The sequence below is a fragment of the Triturus cristatus genome, chromosome 8 (assembly GCF_964204655.1).
Source record: "Triturus cristatus chromosome 8, aTriCri1.1, whole genome shotgun sequence".
NCBI lineage: Eukaryota > Metazoa > Chordata > Amphibia > Caudata > Salamandridae > Triturus > Triturus cristatus.
Genome location: NC_140591.1, coordinates 48,535,493 through 48,550,171, shown reverse-complemented (window position 1 = coordinate 48,550,171; position 14,679 = coordinate 48,535,493). Strand labels below are relative to the sequence as shown.

The following is a 14,679-nucleotide window of genomic DNA, read 5'->3' as shown; positions in this document are numbered from 1 at the left end:
CCACGTCCAACACCACCATGTCCTCCACCACACCACGTCCACCACCACGTCCACCACCATGTCCACCATCACCAGCATGTCCACCACCACCACGTCCACCACCACCATGACCCCCACCACCATGTCCACCACCATGTCCACCACCATATCCACGTCGCCCACCACATACACAACATCCACAACCACCACATCCACCACCACCACATCCTCCACCACCACCACGACCTCCACCATGTCCTCCACCACCATCACATCCACCACCCCACCACGTCCATCACCACCAGCACGTCCACCACCACCACGTCCACCACCATGACCACCACCACCACCATGTCCCCCCCATGTCCACCACCACATCCACCATGTCCACCACCACATCCACAACATCCACAACCACCACATCCACCACCACCACATCCTCCACCACCACCGTGACCTCCACCATGGTCTCCACCACCACCACATCCACCACCCCACCACGTCCACCACCACCACCACGTCCACCACCACCAGCACGTCCACCACCACCACATCCACCACCACCACCACTTACACCACCACGTCCACCACCACGTCCACCACCACCATGTCCACCACCACCATGTCCACCACCACCATGACCCCCACCACCATGTCCACCACCATGTCCACCACCACATCCATGTCGACTACCACATCCACAACATCCACAACCACCACCACATCCTCTACCACCATCATGACCTCCACCATGGTCTCCACCACCACCACCCCACCACGTCCACCACCACCAGCACGTCCACCACCACCACCACATCCACATCCACCACCACCACCACATATACCACCACGTCCACCACCACCATGTCCACCACCACATCCACCATCACCACGTCCACCACCAACCTGTCCACCACCATGTCCACCACATCCACCACCATCACATCCATGTCCACCACCACCACGTCCACCACCACCACCACATCCACCATGTCCACCACCACCACCAAGTCTACCACCACGTCCACCACCAACAGATCCACCACGTCCACCACCACCACATCCTCCACCTTCACCATTTCCACCACCACGTCCACCACCATGCCCACCACCATCACGTCCACCACCACCACCATGTCCACCACCACGTCCACCACTACCACATCCACCACAACCATGTCCACCACAACCATGTCCACGTCCATCACCACCACGTCCACCACCACCACATCCACCATCCCCAAGTCCACCACCACCACGTCCATCACCACGTCCACCACCACACCCACCACCATGTCCACCACCATGTCCACCACCGCCACCACCAGCATGTTCACCACCACCATGTCCACCACCGCCAGCACGTCCACCACCAAGTCCACCACCATGTCCACCACCACGTCCACCACATCCACCACCATGTCCACAACCACCATGTCCACCACCAACACCACATCCTCCACCACCACCAGCACGTCCAACACCACGTACACCACCACAACGTACACCACATCCACCACCATGTCCACCACGTCCACTACCACCACCACATCCACCACCACACCCACCACCACATCCACCGCCACCACGTTGTCCACCACCATGTCCACCACCTCTATGTCCTTCACCACCACATCCACCACCACCACCACGTCCTCCACCACCACGTCCTCCACCACCACGTCCTCCACCACCACGTCCACCACGTCCACCACTACCATGTCCACCAGCACATCCACCACCACAGCATCCACCACCTCCACCACATCCTTCACCACCACATCTACCACCACCACGTCCACCACCACCACGTCCACCACCACCACCACGTCCACCACCACCACGTCCACCACCACCACGTCCCCCACCACCTCATCCACCACCACCAGGTCCACCACCACCACGTCCACCACCACCACATCCACCACCAACACCACCACCTCCATCATGTCCACCACCACCATGTCCACCACCACCATGTCCACGTCCACCACCATGTCCACCACCACCGCGTCTACCACCATGCCCACCACCAACAAGGCCACCATCACCACCACATCCACCACACCCACCACCATGTCCACAACCACCACCACCACATTCACCACCATGTCCACCACCACCTTATCCACCACCACGTCCACCACATCCACCACCACCATGTCCTCCACCACCATGTCCCCCACCACCACATCCACCACCATGTCCACCACAACCACATCCACCATGTCCACCACCACCACATCCGCCACTACCACGCCCACCACCACCACGTCCACCACCACCACGTCCACCACCACCACATCCACCACATCCACCACCACATCCACCACCACGTCCACCACCACGTCCACCACCAAGGCCACCATCACCACCACATCCACTACACCCACCACCATGTCCACCACCATGTCCACCACATCCACAACCACCACCACCACATTCACCACCATGTCCACCACCACCTCGTCCACCACCACGTCCACCACCACGTCCACCACCAAGGCCACCATCACCACCACATCCACCACACCCACCACCACGTCCACCACCATGTCCACCACATCCACCACATTCACCACCATGTCCACCACCACCTCGTCCACCACCACGTCCACCACCACCACATTCACAACATCCACCACCACCACCACCATGTCCACCACCACGTCCAACACCACCATGTCCTCCACCACACCACGTCCACCACCACGTCCACCACCATGTCCACCACATCCACCATGTCCACCATCACTAGCATGTCCACCACCACCACCACCACCATGTCCACCACCACCATGACCCCCACCACCATGACCCCCACCACCATGTCCACCACCATGTCCACCACCATATCCACGTCGACCACCACATCCACAACCACCACATCCACCACCACCACATCCTCCACCACCACCACGACCTCCACCATGTCCTCCACCACCATCACGTCCACCACCCCACCACGTCCACCACCACCAGCACGTCCACCACCACCACGTCCACCACCATGACCATCACCACCACCATGTCCACCCCCATGTCCACCACCATATCCACCATGTCCACCACCACATCCACAACATCCACAACCACCACATCCTCCACCACCACCATGACCTCCACCATGGTCTCCACCACCACCACGTCCACCACATCCACAACCACCACATTCACCACCATGTCCACCACCACCTCGTCCACCATCACGTCCACCACCACCACATTCACAACCACAACATCCACCACCACCACCACTATGTCCACCACCACGTCCAACACCACCATGTCCTCCACCACACCACGTCCACCACCACGTCCACCACCATGTCCACCACATCCACCATCACCAGCATGTCCACCACCACCACGTCCACCACCACCATGACCCACACGACCCCCACCACCATGTCCACCACCATGTCCACCACCATATCCACGTCCACCACCACATCCACAACCACCACATCCACCACCACCACATCCTCCACCACCACCACAACCTCCACCATGTGCTCTACCACCATCACATCCACCACCCCACCACGTCCACCACCACCACCGCGTCCACCACCACCAGCACGTCCACCACCACATACACCACCACGTCCACCACCACGTCCACCACCACCACGTCCACCACCACCACATTCACAACCACAACATCCACCACCACCACCACCACCACCATGTCCAACACCACCATGTCCTCCACCACACCACGTCCACCATCACATCCACCATCACGTCCACCACCATGTCCACCACATCCACCACGTCCACCATCACCAGCATGTCCACCACGTCCACCACCACGTCCACCACCACGTCCACCACCATGTCCTCCACCACCGCCACATCCAACACCACCATGTCCACCACCACCACGTCCTCCATCACCACGTCCACCACCACGTCCACCACATCCACCACCACCACCACCGTGTCCACCACCACCACATCCACCACCACATCCACCTCCACCAGGTCCACCACCACCAGGTCCACCACCACATCCACCATCACCACATTCACCACCATCACATCCACGTCCACCACCACGTCCACCACCACCACGTCCTCCACCACCACCACGTCCTCCACCACGTCCTCCACCACCACCACGTCCTCCACCACCACCACGTCCTCCACCACCATGTTCTCCACATCCACCACCACATCCACCACCACCACGTCCACCACCACGTCCACCACCACATCCACCACCACCAGATCCCCACGTCCACCACCCCCACGTCCACCACCACAGCATCCACCACCACCACGTCCACCTTCACCATGTCCACCACCACCACACTGTCCACCACCATGCCCACCACCACCACCATGCCCACCACCATGTCCACCACCACCACCATGTCCACCACCATGTCCACCACCACCACCATGTCCACCACCACCACCATGTCCACCACCACCACCACCATGTCCACCACCACCACCATGTCCACCACCACCACGTCCACCACCACCATGTCCATCACCACCATGTCCATCACCACCACCACCACGTCCACCACCACCACGTCCACCACCACCACCACGTCCACCACCACCATGTCCACCACCACTACCCGTGACAGGTAAAGTGTCACTGGGGGGGCAGGTGTAATAGGAGTGTCAACTCCGGCTGTACATGGGACATTGGGTACATTGGGTGCGAGAAGACAGGAATAGGGGCTAGAAGTATTACACCAGACCCAAGATACATTTAGAAGAGGCGCAATGTCACAGGGGCTCCTGTAAAAGCACTTGCAGCATCTCTACCTCACAGTGACATACCTGCACAAGCCACTCACTCAAAATAAGAATTGGCATAGCCAATAGGTCTCGCCTTTGGCACCTTATAAGTGTTTAGCCATGCAGCACTTGATGTTGCACCAAGGATATTGTGCTGCTTAACTAAACACTTATAAGGTCCCAAAGGAGAGACCTATTGGCTATGCCAATGCTTGTTTGTACTTGCCCATGGAACTCCTGTTCCTGCCTTCAAATTCTTTTAAGCCTTAATGTTTCCCCATAAGGGATACTTTGTTTTAAGTTGGTCGGATGTTGGCTTTTGAAATGTAGGGTACTATTACCAGCTGCCGTCTTGCGATATACTGTGGTGTTGAATTTGCCCTCTTTTACTTGTAGCAAAATATCCAAAAAGGTAATCTCACTAACACTCATGTGTGAGGTGAAATGCAAATTATAGGGGTTCTCTTTGAGAAGTTTAACATATTCTTCATCTTCCAATCTAGACCCGCTGCACAGCAGAAATAAATCGTCACTGTAGCGGTTCCAGACCAGGGTGTGTTGTACATATCTTGCATTCTCATCTGCTCAGGCCCCCTGCTTCTCCCACCAGCCCGTTACCAAATTAGCAAAGCTGTGGGCGAAGCAGGTATATGTATATATATATATATATATATATATATATATATATATATATATATATATATATATCAAACAATTGCCCACCATGGGTTGAAGATATGTTTTAATTTGTGTGAGGAGCGCAGGACTTACTTAAAGTGAATTATGTTCTAAACGGGACTATATATCCCAGCATGCACCAAATATGACTCGTATCCAGCGGGGCCCACTCAGGGTGATATAAAGGGAGGAGCATGCTCAGAACCCCCTGCGAACTCAACACTTACAGCGACCTCTGAAGAAAGGACGTGAGCCCTGAAACGCGTCCGGTCTAGTGAAGATCGATCTGGTATGGCGAAGCAAGTTGCTTGTGCGTGATACAAGCCGCCTGAGTGAAAACCGGATGGTTCACCTGCTGATGTGTTCGCCCCCAAGCTTTCGGGCAATTGTTTGATATATATATATATATATATATATATATAGATATATAGATATATATATATATATATATAGATATATATATATATAGATATATATAGATATATATAGATATAGATATATCTATATATATATCTCAGCACTTCGTCCACAATTTCTCAGAGAAAGATCGAACGTAGACCTCTTTAGCGTTTGGTGAGTAATTTATTCGTCCTCGCCTGCCATTACACGTTTCGGCCGTCCAAGCGGCCTTGATCACATGACGATATGTATATATATATATATATTGATCGTCTCGCCTATAATCATGCAAATGAGGATGTAAAGAAAATGAAACAAAAATTGCAATAAGCTACGGGAGTGCGATCCATTTGTCCTTCTGACCTGAGGGATTGTGTTGTGGAGATATATATATATATATATATATGTGTATATATATATATATATATATATATATATATGTGTATGTATATTATGTACTGGCGGTCGCCAGTAGATAGTTATAGTTAGGACCGTGTTTCCATAGGAAATCCGCAACATTCTATTTGGAATAACTTTGGCGCCGGTCGACGAATCCTCGCGAAATTTTCAAAACTAATGGGGCGCTCCGCTCCTACCCTGAAAGTCTCGGGGGGGATTCGTCAAGCGGGGGCTGAGAAAAAAGGGGGGTCCCAAAACGCGTTTTCCCCATGCATTTTTCCATAGGACCTTTAGACACAGCTACAGCCCGAACGGCTGAACAGAATTACTTGAAATTTGGCAGAGAGGTAGTCCTCAGGTCAAGGATGTGCCTTTTGTAGGTCTGGTGTAAATCTGTTCAGTAGGTCCTGAGAAAATAGCATTTAAATCAATATATATATATCTGTAAGCGCGCTCCTTGCGCTTACCGTAAGCTTACCGTACGCGTACGGTGCCGTGCGCGAGCTCAATTCTGATTGGTGGTTACATGACTGTAAACATTCGAATCGGTCGAAATCAGGAAGTGTCGGCCGCCATTTTCTGTCTCTCGCACTGAGAAACAAAGGTGGGGAACGTGAAACGGGGGCAACGAAGAGAGTTGCATACCCCCTAGTGTTTGTCAGGGGGTCCAAGAAAGACCCAAAAGTACGAAAAATAAATTTAATAATTTTTAAAAAAAATCGCGGGGTACGCGTACGGTAAGCTTACCGTACGCGCACGGCAAAAAAAATTAAAAAAAATAAATAAAGAAGTAACAATCACATTTATTAAATAAATTAAAGGACCCACAAGGGAGAAAAAAACAAATGTTACTGCGTAAAAAAAGGCGAGGCGCGCACGGCATGGACTGCGCAACGAAGCGCAGGGTGTGCGCATAGTGAAAAACCAGAAAAATAAATAAAAAATAAATACATAACTTAGCATTTAAAAAACCGTACAAATTCACTGAAAAAACCATAGGTTTCACACACGTTATAGTTAGGAATTATCATTTACAAAACCTTGCAAATTCACTTAAAAAACCATAGGTTTCACACATGTTATAGTTAGCTGTACATTTCACTCGTAAAAAACCAATGAAATTCCACGTTATAGTTAGATCAGGTATCTATAACTTGCGCGACCGCAATCCACAATGTGTAATTTCAGATGTCATCATTGATGTCATGAGTGATGTCACTGACCATGTCATGAGTGATGTACTATGTGACGTCATCAGCAGTTTATTGTGGGCGCGCAAGTTATAGTTACCTGATCTAACTATAACGTGGAATTTCATTGTTTTTTTACGAGTGAAATGTACAGCTAACTATAACATGTGTGAAACCTATGGTTTTTAAGTGAATATATATATATAGATATATATTGCACACAAGAAGAGATGTCGAGGCTTCAAGTCCGTGAATTGCAAACTTTATTTCAGTAACACAGAGGCAGCATTCCACTCTTTCCCTGACGCGTTTCGACAAATGATTGCCTTGTTCACAGGTGAGTTGAAACATAGTGCTTGATATCATTGGCCTTAAGTACCCTGCACATGTGACCTCAGTTGTCAGCATACATCATCCATGATGCACCATAATTATTAATAAATTCAAAGCGTAAGTATTCTGCTTAATAGCACGAAATTCATAGCACAGTGCATTATTGGTGCAGCATGATTTTCAACAGTCACAAAATGTAGGGAAGGCATCCAAAATAAATAGCTGTTCAACTCCAATGCTGCCATATAAATCTGTTAAAAAGCGCAGATTGTCACGGAAATAACAAGATGAAAGCTTCCATCCTGTTGCCCTTTCTCACCTCCTTAATTGCAAATCACTAGGAAAATTCCATCATGGTACAAAGGGGGGTGAGCGGGACATGCTCCCCGAGTTAAATCCACACAACAGTTCTCCACTTTGCTAGGAGCCCCCGTCCCGGCAGGGCGGCCTCGTAGGAACAGGCAAGGAGTCTCCTGTCTTTCAAAACTGCACACAAGAAGAGATGTCGAGGCTTCAAGTCCGTGAATTGCAAACTTTATTTCAGTAACACAGAGGCAGCATTCCACTCTTTAAGTTTAAGTTTAAGTTCTCAGAGGAGATAAAGGCAGGGGCGGGTCCTGACTGAGCCTGAAATGTAATGCAACCCATCTTGAACAGTGAGCGTTCGCGAATAGGGAGCCAGTGCAGGGATTTCAGGAGCGGGGTAACATGATGTGACCTGGCCAACTTATAGACTAGTCGAGCGGCCTGGTTCTGCTCCAGTTGAAGCCGTCGAACATTGTAGGCGGGCATACCGCAGTATAAGGCGTAGCCATAGTCTAATTTAGAGACGACCATAGCCAGTACAATAAGTTTTAAGGCAGGGAAAGTGAAGAAGCGGGATACCTTGCGGATGGTGCGGAGGGAAAGGAAGGATGAGGACACCACCGAACTCACCTGGGAGTGCAAAGTGAGTTGATCATTGATCTTGAAACCAAGCGCTTTGACGGAGGAAGAAGGGGAAGGGGGGGAACCCAAGGAAGGGGGCCAAAAGAGAGAGGACCAGGGGCTGGCACAGCCACCAGTCAAAACCAGTTCAGTTTTATCCGGGTTTAGTTTCAGGTGGTTGTGACTTATCCAGTCCCGGATGAAAATCATAGTAGTTTGAAAGTTGGATATAGAATCAGGGGATGAAGAAAGATTGAATATGAGCTGGAGGTCATCCGCATAATTATATACGGAGACCTCCATTTGTTGAAGGGCAAAGATAAGAGGGGCAATATAGAGATTAAAAAGTAGTGGAGAAAGGGAGGAACCCTGTGGAACCCCACATAGAACCTTACAGGGCTCGGCTGAGAACTCGCCCAGCCGCACTGCTTGGGTGCGGTCCCTAAGGAAGGAGGATAGCCAGACCAGGGCTACTCCGCCGATCCCGGCTGCCCCGACACGGGAGAGTAGGATGGAATGGTCCACCGTGTCGAAGGCGGCGGACAGGTCGAGGAGGACCAAGGCCTGGGGAAGATTGGTGTCCATACCAATGGTTGTCAAGCACGGATAGCGCCACAAACTCAGTGGAGTGAGCAGGCCGGAATCCGGCCTGACGGGGGGCTAAAACCTGGTTTTCTTCCACAAACGAAGTAAGGGCTCTGGTTACATGCCGTTCCAGTACTTTCCCTAAAAAGGGAAGTAAGGAAATAGGTCGAAAGTTGGCAGGGGCAGAGGGATCAGCACCAGGTTTTTTTAAGATGGGAAGAATAATGGCTGTTTTAAGAGTAGGAGTAACAACGCCCTGAGATAAGGAGCAGTTAAGAAAGGAGAGAGGAGGTAGCACACAAGTTGTGAAAATGAGCCTGAGGATGTGAGCAGGGCAAGGGTCTAGAGGAGAGCCCGATTTGACCAAAGGTAAAAGGGAAAGAAGGGATTCTTCTGTTAAGAGGGGGAGTGAATCAAAACGAGCCTTTACAGAGGGGCTGGGAGGATTAAGAAAAGAAGACGAAGGGGGAGGAATATTAACTTTAATTTTTTCGATTTTGTCCAAGAAATAGGTATTCAGGGAATCGCATAGGGACTGTGACGGCGGGGGTTTAAGAGTGGTTCTGTCAGCGTAGGCAAGATTGTGGACTATGGAGAATATTTCTTTAGCCTGATTATCAGCGGCTAGGATTTTAGAAGAGAAATATTCCGTTTTGGTGGTTAAAATAGTTTTTTTGTATTGAGACAAGAGAGAGATGTACTGGGTTTTAAGGTTAGGATGGTATTGGCGTCTCCAGGCACGTTCGGCCTGTCGAACTGAGAGTTTTAGCGCCTTAAGGTCCTCGCTGAACCAGCGGTTGGAGTCATTAGGCCGTTTGGAAGAGACTCGACGGAGAGGAGCGATCGAGTCGCATCCTGACACGAGCCATGAGTTGATGGAGTCAGCTTGGGTTGTAAGCGGTAATCCAAGTAGGTCTGGGCAAAGGGGGAGGAGCGTAGAAACCACCGAGGATGTGTCAATCCGGCCCCAAGAACGCGCCCAGATATTTTTGGGAAGTGGGGGTTTAGAGGTTAAGTCAAAGGGTGAAGAGAAAGAAATCAAAAAGTGATCAGACCAGGGACAGGGAAAAATAGAGAGTGACATTATAGAACAGTTAAGAGACCAGATCTGGTCAAGAGTGTGTCCCTGAATGTGAGTAGGGGAGTGAACATAGGATTTGAAGTTGAGGGAACGAAGGGTGTCAGAAAATTCTTTGGAAGTAACACATTCAGCTGGGTCAGAAGGCCAAAAATTAAAATCGCCTAGCACCATGATGGAAGAATTATTAACCGCTAGGGTGGCCACCAATTCTTGAAACCCGGGAAGAAAGGCTGGGGAAGGTTGGGGAGGGCGATACATGAGTAGACAAGTAAGGGGGACTTTGAGGGAAAGAGAGCGGACTACTAAGAAATCCGAAGTGCCAATAGGGGGGAAGGTGAGAGGCTGGAAAAGAAGTTCTTTCCGAGCGATCAGAGCTACGCCCCCACCCACTTTATCCGTGGGACGATCGGCTCGGAGCGCGTAATAGGTGGCAGGGAGAGCCGCTAATAGGGAAGGAAGAGAACAATCACGAAACCAGGTCTCTGTAAGGAATAAGAGATCAGGTTTATGTAAATCTAGAAGAACAGAGAGCTCATGATAGTGCTTAACGGCGGAGCGCGTGTTGAGATAATAGAGAGAGAAGCAGGTGAGGGTGCAATAGGGTGCTCAGGGCAGGGGGCGGGAGGGGACAAGGGGAGGAAGGATGGGGAGGGGGAAAGGGTGAGGATATGGAGGCTGCGAGTTCCAGGCTGTTAGTATGAGAAGTCGCCGAATCGTTGATTGGCCAGGGGCCTTGAAGACCGTGAAGTTGGGCCGACGAGTAATGTCTAAATGAGGCAGGGGGGGGGGGGCCCTTGGTCCGGTCGGTCGCGGACAGGCGCAGACGGGCTTGCCTTAGGCGCGCCTTCGGCGCGCCATCGTCGCGCCCGCTGCGCTCGTCCGCTGCGCTTCCGGTAGGGACACATGCTTTATGCAAGTGGACGAGAGGATTAGGAAGGGGCGTGGCCAGCGCAGGTGGGCGTGTCCTGCTGGTCGCGGAAATGGCGGGAGAAATAAAATAATAAAACACCTCACCCGCTACCGCGATAAATCCGCTGTGCGGGGGTGTCTCTGCCAACTGGATTCAAAGTGCCAAGAAAGGTAAGTAAATGATTAAAAGCATAGTCAAATACAGTGTTTAAAAAAAAATGCAATGAGTCGCTGCTCCCGGCTGTGCCTCAGGAGAGATAGGGTGAACTGGACGGCGCTCGTAATCAGCGCTAGATATAGGCCTGGTGGTGGGGGCGTGGCCAGCGCAGGTGGGCGTGTCCTGCTGGTCGCGGAAATGGCGGCAGAAATAAAATAACAAAACACCACACCCGCTACCGCGATAAATTCGCTGTGCGGGGGTGTCTCTGCCAACTGGGATTCAAAGTGCCAAGAAAGGTAAGTAAATGATTAAAAGCATAGTCAAATACAGTGTTTTTAAAAAAATTGCAATGAGTCGCTGCTCCCGGCTGTGCCTCAGGAGAGATAGGGTGAACTGGACGGCGCTCGTAATCAGCGCTAGATATAGGCCTGGTGGAGGGGGCGTGGCCAGCGCAGGTGGGCGTGTCCTGCTGGTCGCGGAATTGGCGGCAGAAATAAAATAACAAAACACCTCACCCGCTACCGCGATAAATCCGCTGTGCGGGGGTGTCTCTGCCAACTGGGATTCAAAGTGCCAAGAAAGGTAAGTAAATGATTAAAAGCATAGTCAAATACAGTGTTTTAAAAAAAATTGCAGAGTCGCTGCTCCCGGCTGTGCCTCAGGAGAGATAGGGTGAACTGACCCTGACGCGTTTCGACAAATGATTGCCTTGTTCACAGGTGAGTTGAAACATAGTGCTTGATATCATTGGCCTTGAGTACCCTGCACATGTGACCTCAGTTGTCAGCATACATCATCCATGATGCACCATAATTATGAATAAATTCAAAGCGTAAGTATTCTGCTTAATAGCACGAAATTCATAGCACAGTGCATTATTGGTGCTCACCCCCCACCCCCCCCCTTTGTACCATGATGGAATTTTCCTGGTGATTTGCAATTAAGGAGGTGAGAAAGGGCAACAGGATGGAAGCTTTCATCTTGTTATTTCCGTGACAATCTGCGCTTTTTAACAGATTTATATGGCAGCATTGGAGTTGAACAGCTATTTATTTTGGATGCCTTCCCTACATTTTGTGACTGTTGAAAATCATGCTGCACCAATAATGCACTGTGCTATGAATTTCGTGCTATTAAGCAGAATACTTACGCTTTGAATTTATTCATAATTATGGTGCATCATGGATGATGTATGCTGACAACTGAGGTCACATGTGCAGGGTACTTAAGGCCAATGATATCAAGCACTATGTTTCAACTCACCTGTGAACAAGGCAATCATTTGTCGAAACGCGTCAGGGAAAGAGTGGAATTCTGCCTCTGTGTTACTGAAATAAAGTTTGCAATTCACGGACTTGAAGCCTCGACATCTCTTCTTGTGTGCAGTTTTGAAAGACAGGAGACTCCTTGCCTGTTCCTACGAGGCCGCCCTGCAGGGACGGGGGCTCCTAGCAAAGTGGGGAACTGTTGTGTGGATATATATATATATATATTTTACGGTGCAGAGACAGAATATCGAGTACAAAATATCAAGTTGCACAAATATTGAGTCATTAATATCATGGGTCAGGAATATCGACAGCAAGATTATTGTGGTCAAGAATATCGTCTTAAGGTAAGGAATATCGTTTTAAAAAATATTGAAGTGTTTAATATCGTTAGCAAAAATATAGTTGTTAAAAATATGGGCTTTTTTTTTAGGTATTTTAGTATATATTTTCTATGTATGTGATGTATGTTTTTTTGTATAAGATTTGTTTGAATTTTTAAAGATGTGTTACATTTTTAGTAATTTCTTTTTTTTTTTTATTGAATTTTGCGCTTTTTTGCCCGTAGGCGGCGGTGGGTTTTTAGGGGAATAATTTAATTATATTAAATGTATACATTTTTTATTTAATTTTATTTTTGCATTGTTTAGTTCCAATTCACAGCCTGGGACATGTTCGCCCAAGGAGGGATGTGTTCTTGAACAACTTGTTGCCTATTTTATATATATAAAAAAAAAGCTTCAGCACAGAGGTTCGCAGGTATCCTGGCAGTGAGAGGGTTAATGTCAACTGATCCTGAGTGAGAGTCACGTGTCAGTCTTCTACAAGGAGTTCCTGCCTCCCCTCTGTGTTTTCTATTTTATTTGAGGCTCTTTCATACACTCATGTTTCACTTTTCCCCATTCTCAATTTTTTTTAAAATAATTATTTCTGTTTTTTTCAGGAAAGGCAGATATCAGATGTTTTATTTTATCAGATGTCAAAGAAGAGGCAGAAGAGTGTTTGATCAATCATCAAGACCCTCAGACACAGCAAAGCATCGATAATTATATAGGCAAGTAAATGGCGCCTGATAGCATTTGCCAATGGTATTTCTATTGTAATCAGGCGCCTATTGGGCTTCTTGTTACATAGCCAAGATGTTTGTGGTTGATAAACTACCTCTGATGTTCTATGTCTCCTTATTTCTCTGTTTATATTGGATTATTCAAGGCAATCACCTGTGCTGTCCATGACCCCAATTCCCCTCAAGTATGTCCCACAGCACCTATTTCTGACCATGCTCTTTTATTTAAAAATGTGCAAGTCCTGTGCATTAATGGTAGTTGCAATAACAAATGCACAACCATAATATGCATCACATACTTATTATTTAGATTTATAATTCCAGGTTTTGTAAAGCGTTTTGCCCCTGTATTGGGAGACAGTGTCACAAAGTATAACCTGTTTGTCATAGTGGGTTCTCATGGTTCTGATAAAATTCAGGGGTAATTTTGTCAGGGATCACGACCGCAACACCTCCTGCTCTCCCCCTCTGGTCTCCATCACTTCTTTCTACATGTGCACCCCTTTGACTCTTAGCACTGAGAGGAGCCACCCCCTGATCTCTTCTGCCTCCTTGTCCCTAACATAACTACAGGGCCTATTATGAGTTGCTCAGAGCGGTATTCCGCTGGGTTTACTGCTCTGGATAACTACAAGTTTTGCTGTGTCTCTGGGCCCAAAATCATTGGGCACCCAAACGGTGAACTCAATCATTACAGGCTGGGAGACACCGTCCCCTGAAAAATCAGTAGAGCTGCGGGGCTGCAGGCAGCTGCTGTGCACGGTCACTGCCTGCCCACATATGAAAGAATGGGTGTAGGAAGCTGGCTCTGTATATACTATACCAAAGTAAGGTATAGTGTGCACAGAGTCCAGTGGATGCCCAGAGGTATAGCAGAGGATAAAGCAGACAATACTTTACGCTGAAGTTAGTGGTAGCTGGGCTGTGCACTTAGGCTTATCAGA

The 14,679-nt window shown here is 49.4% G+C and overlaps 1 protein-coding gene across 1 annotated transcript in view; it reads left to right on the top strand.

The window, feature by feature from the left end:
* Positions 1-14,679, top strand: part of LOC146800026 (uncharacterized) — a 139,092-nt gene that overhangs the window by 92,486 nt on the left and 31,927 nt on the right. Inside the window, exon 3 of the mRNA XM_085623699.1 lies at positions 13,613-13,723. Within this exon, the coding sequence (XP_085479825.1) occupies positions 13,613-13,723 (111 nt within the window). The remainder of the gene's footprint in view (positions 1-13,612; positions 13,724-14,679) is intronic.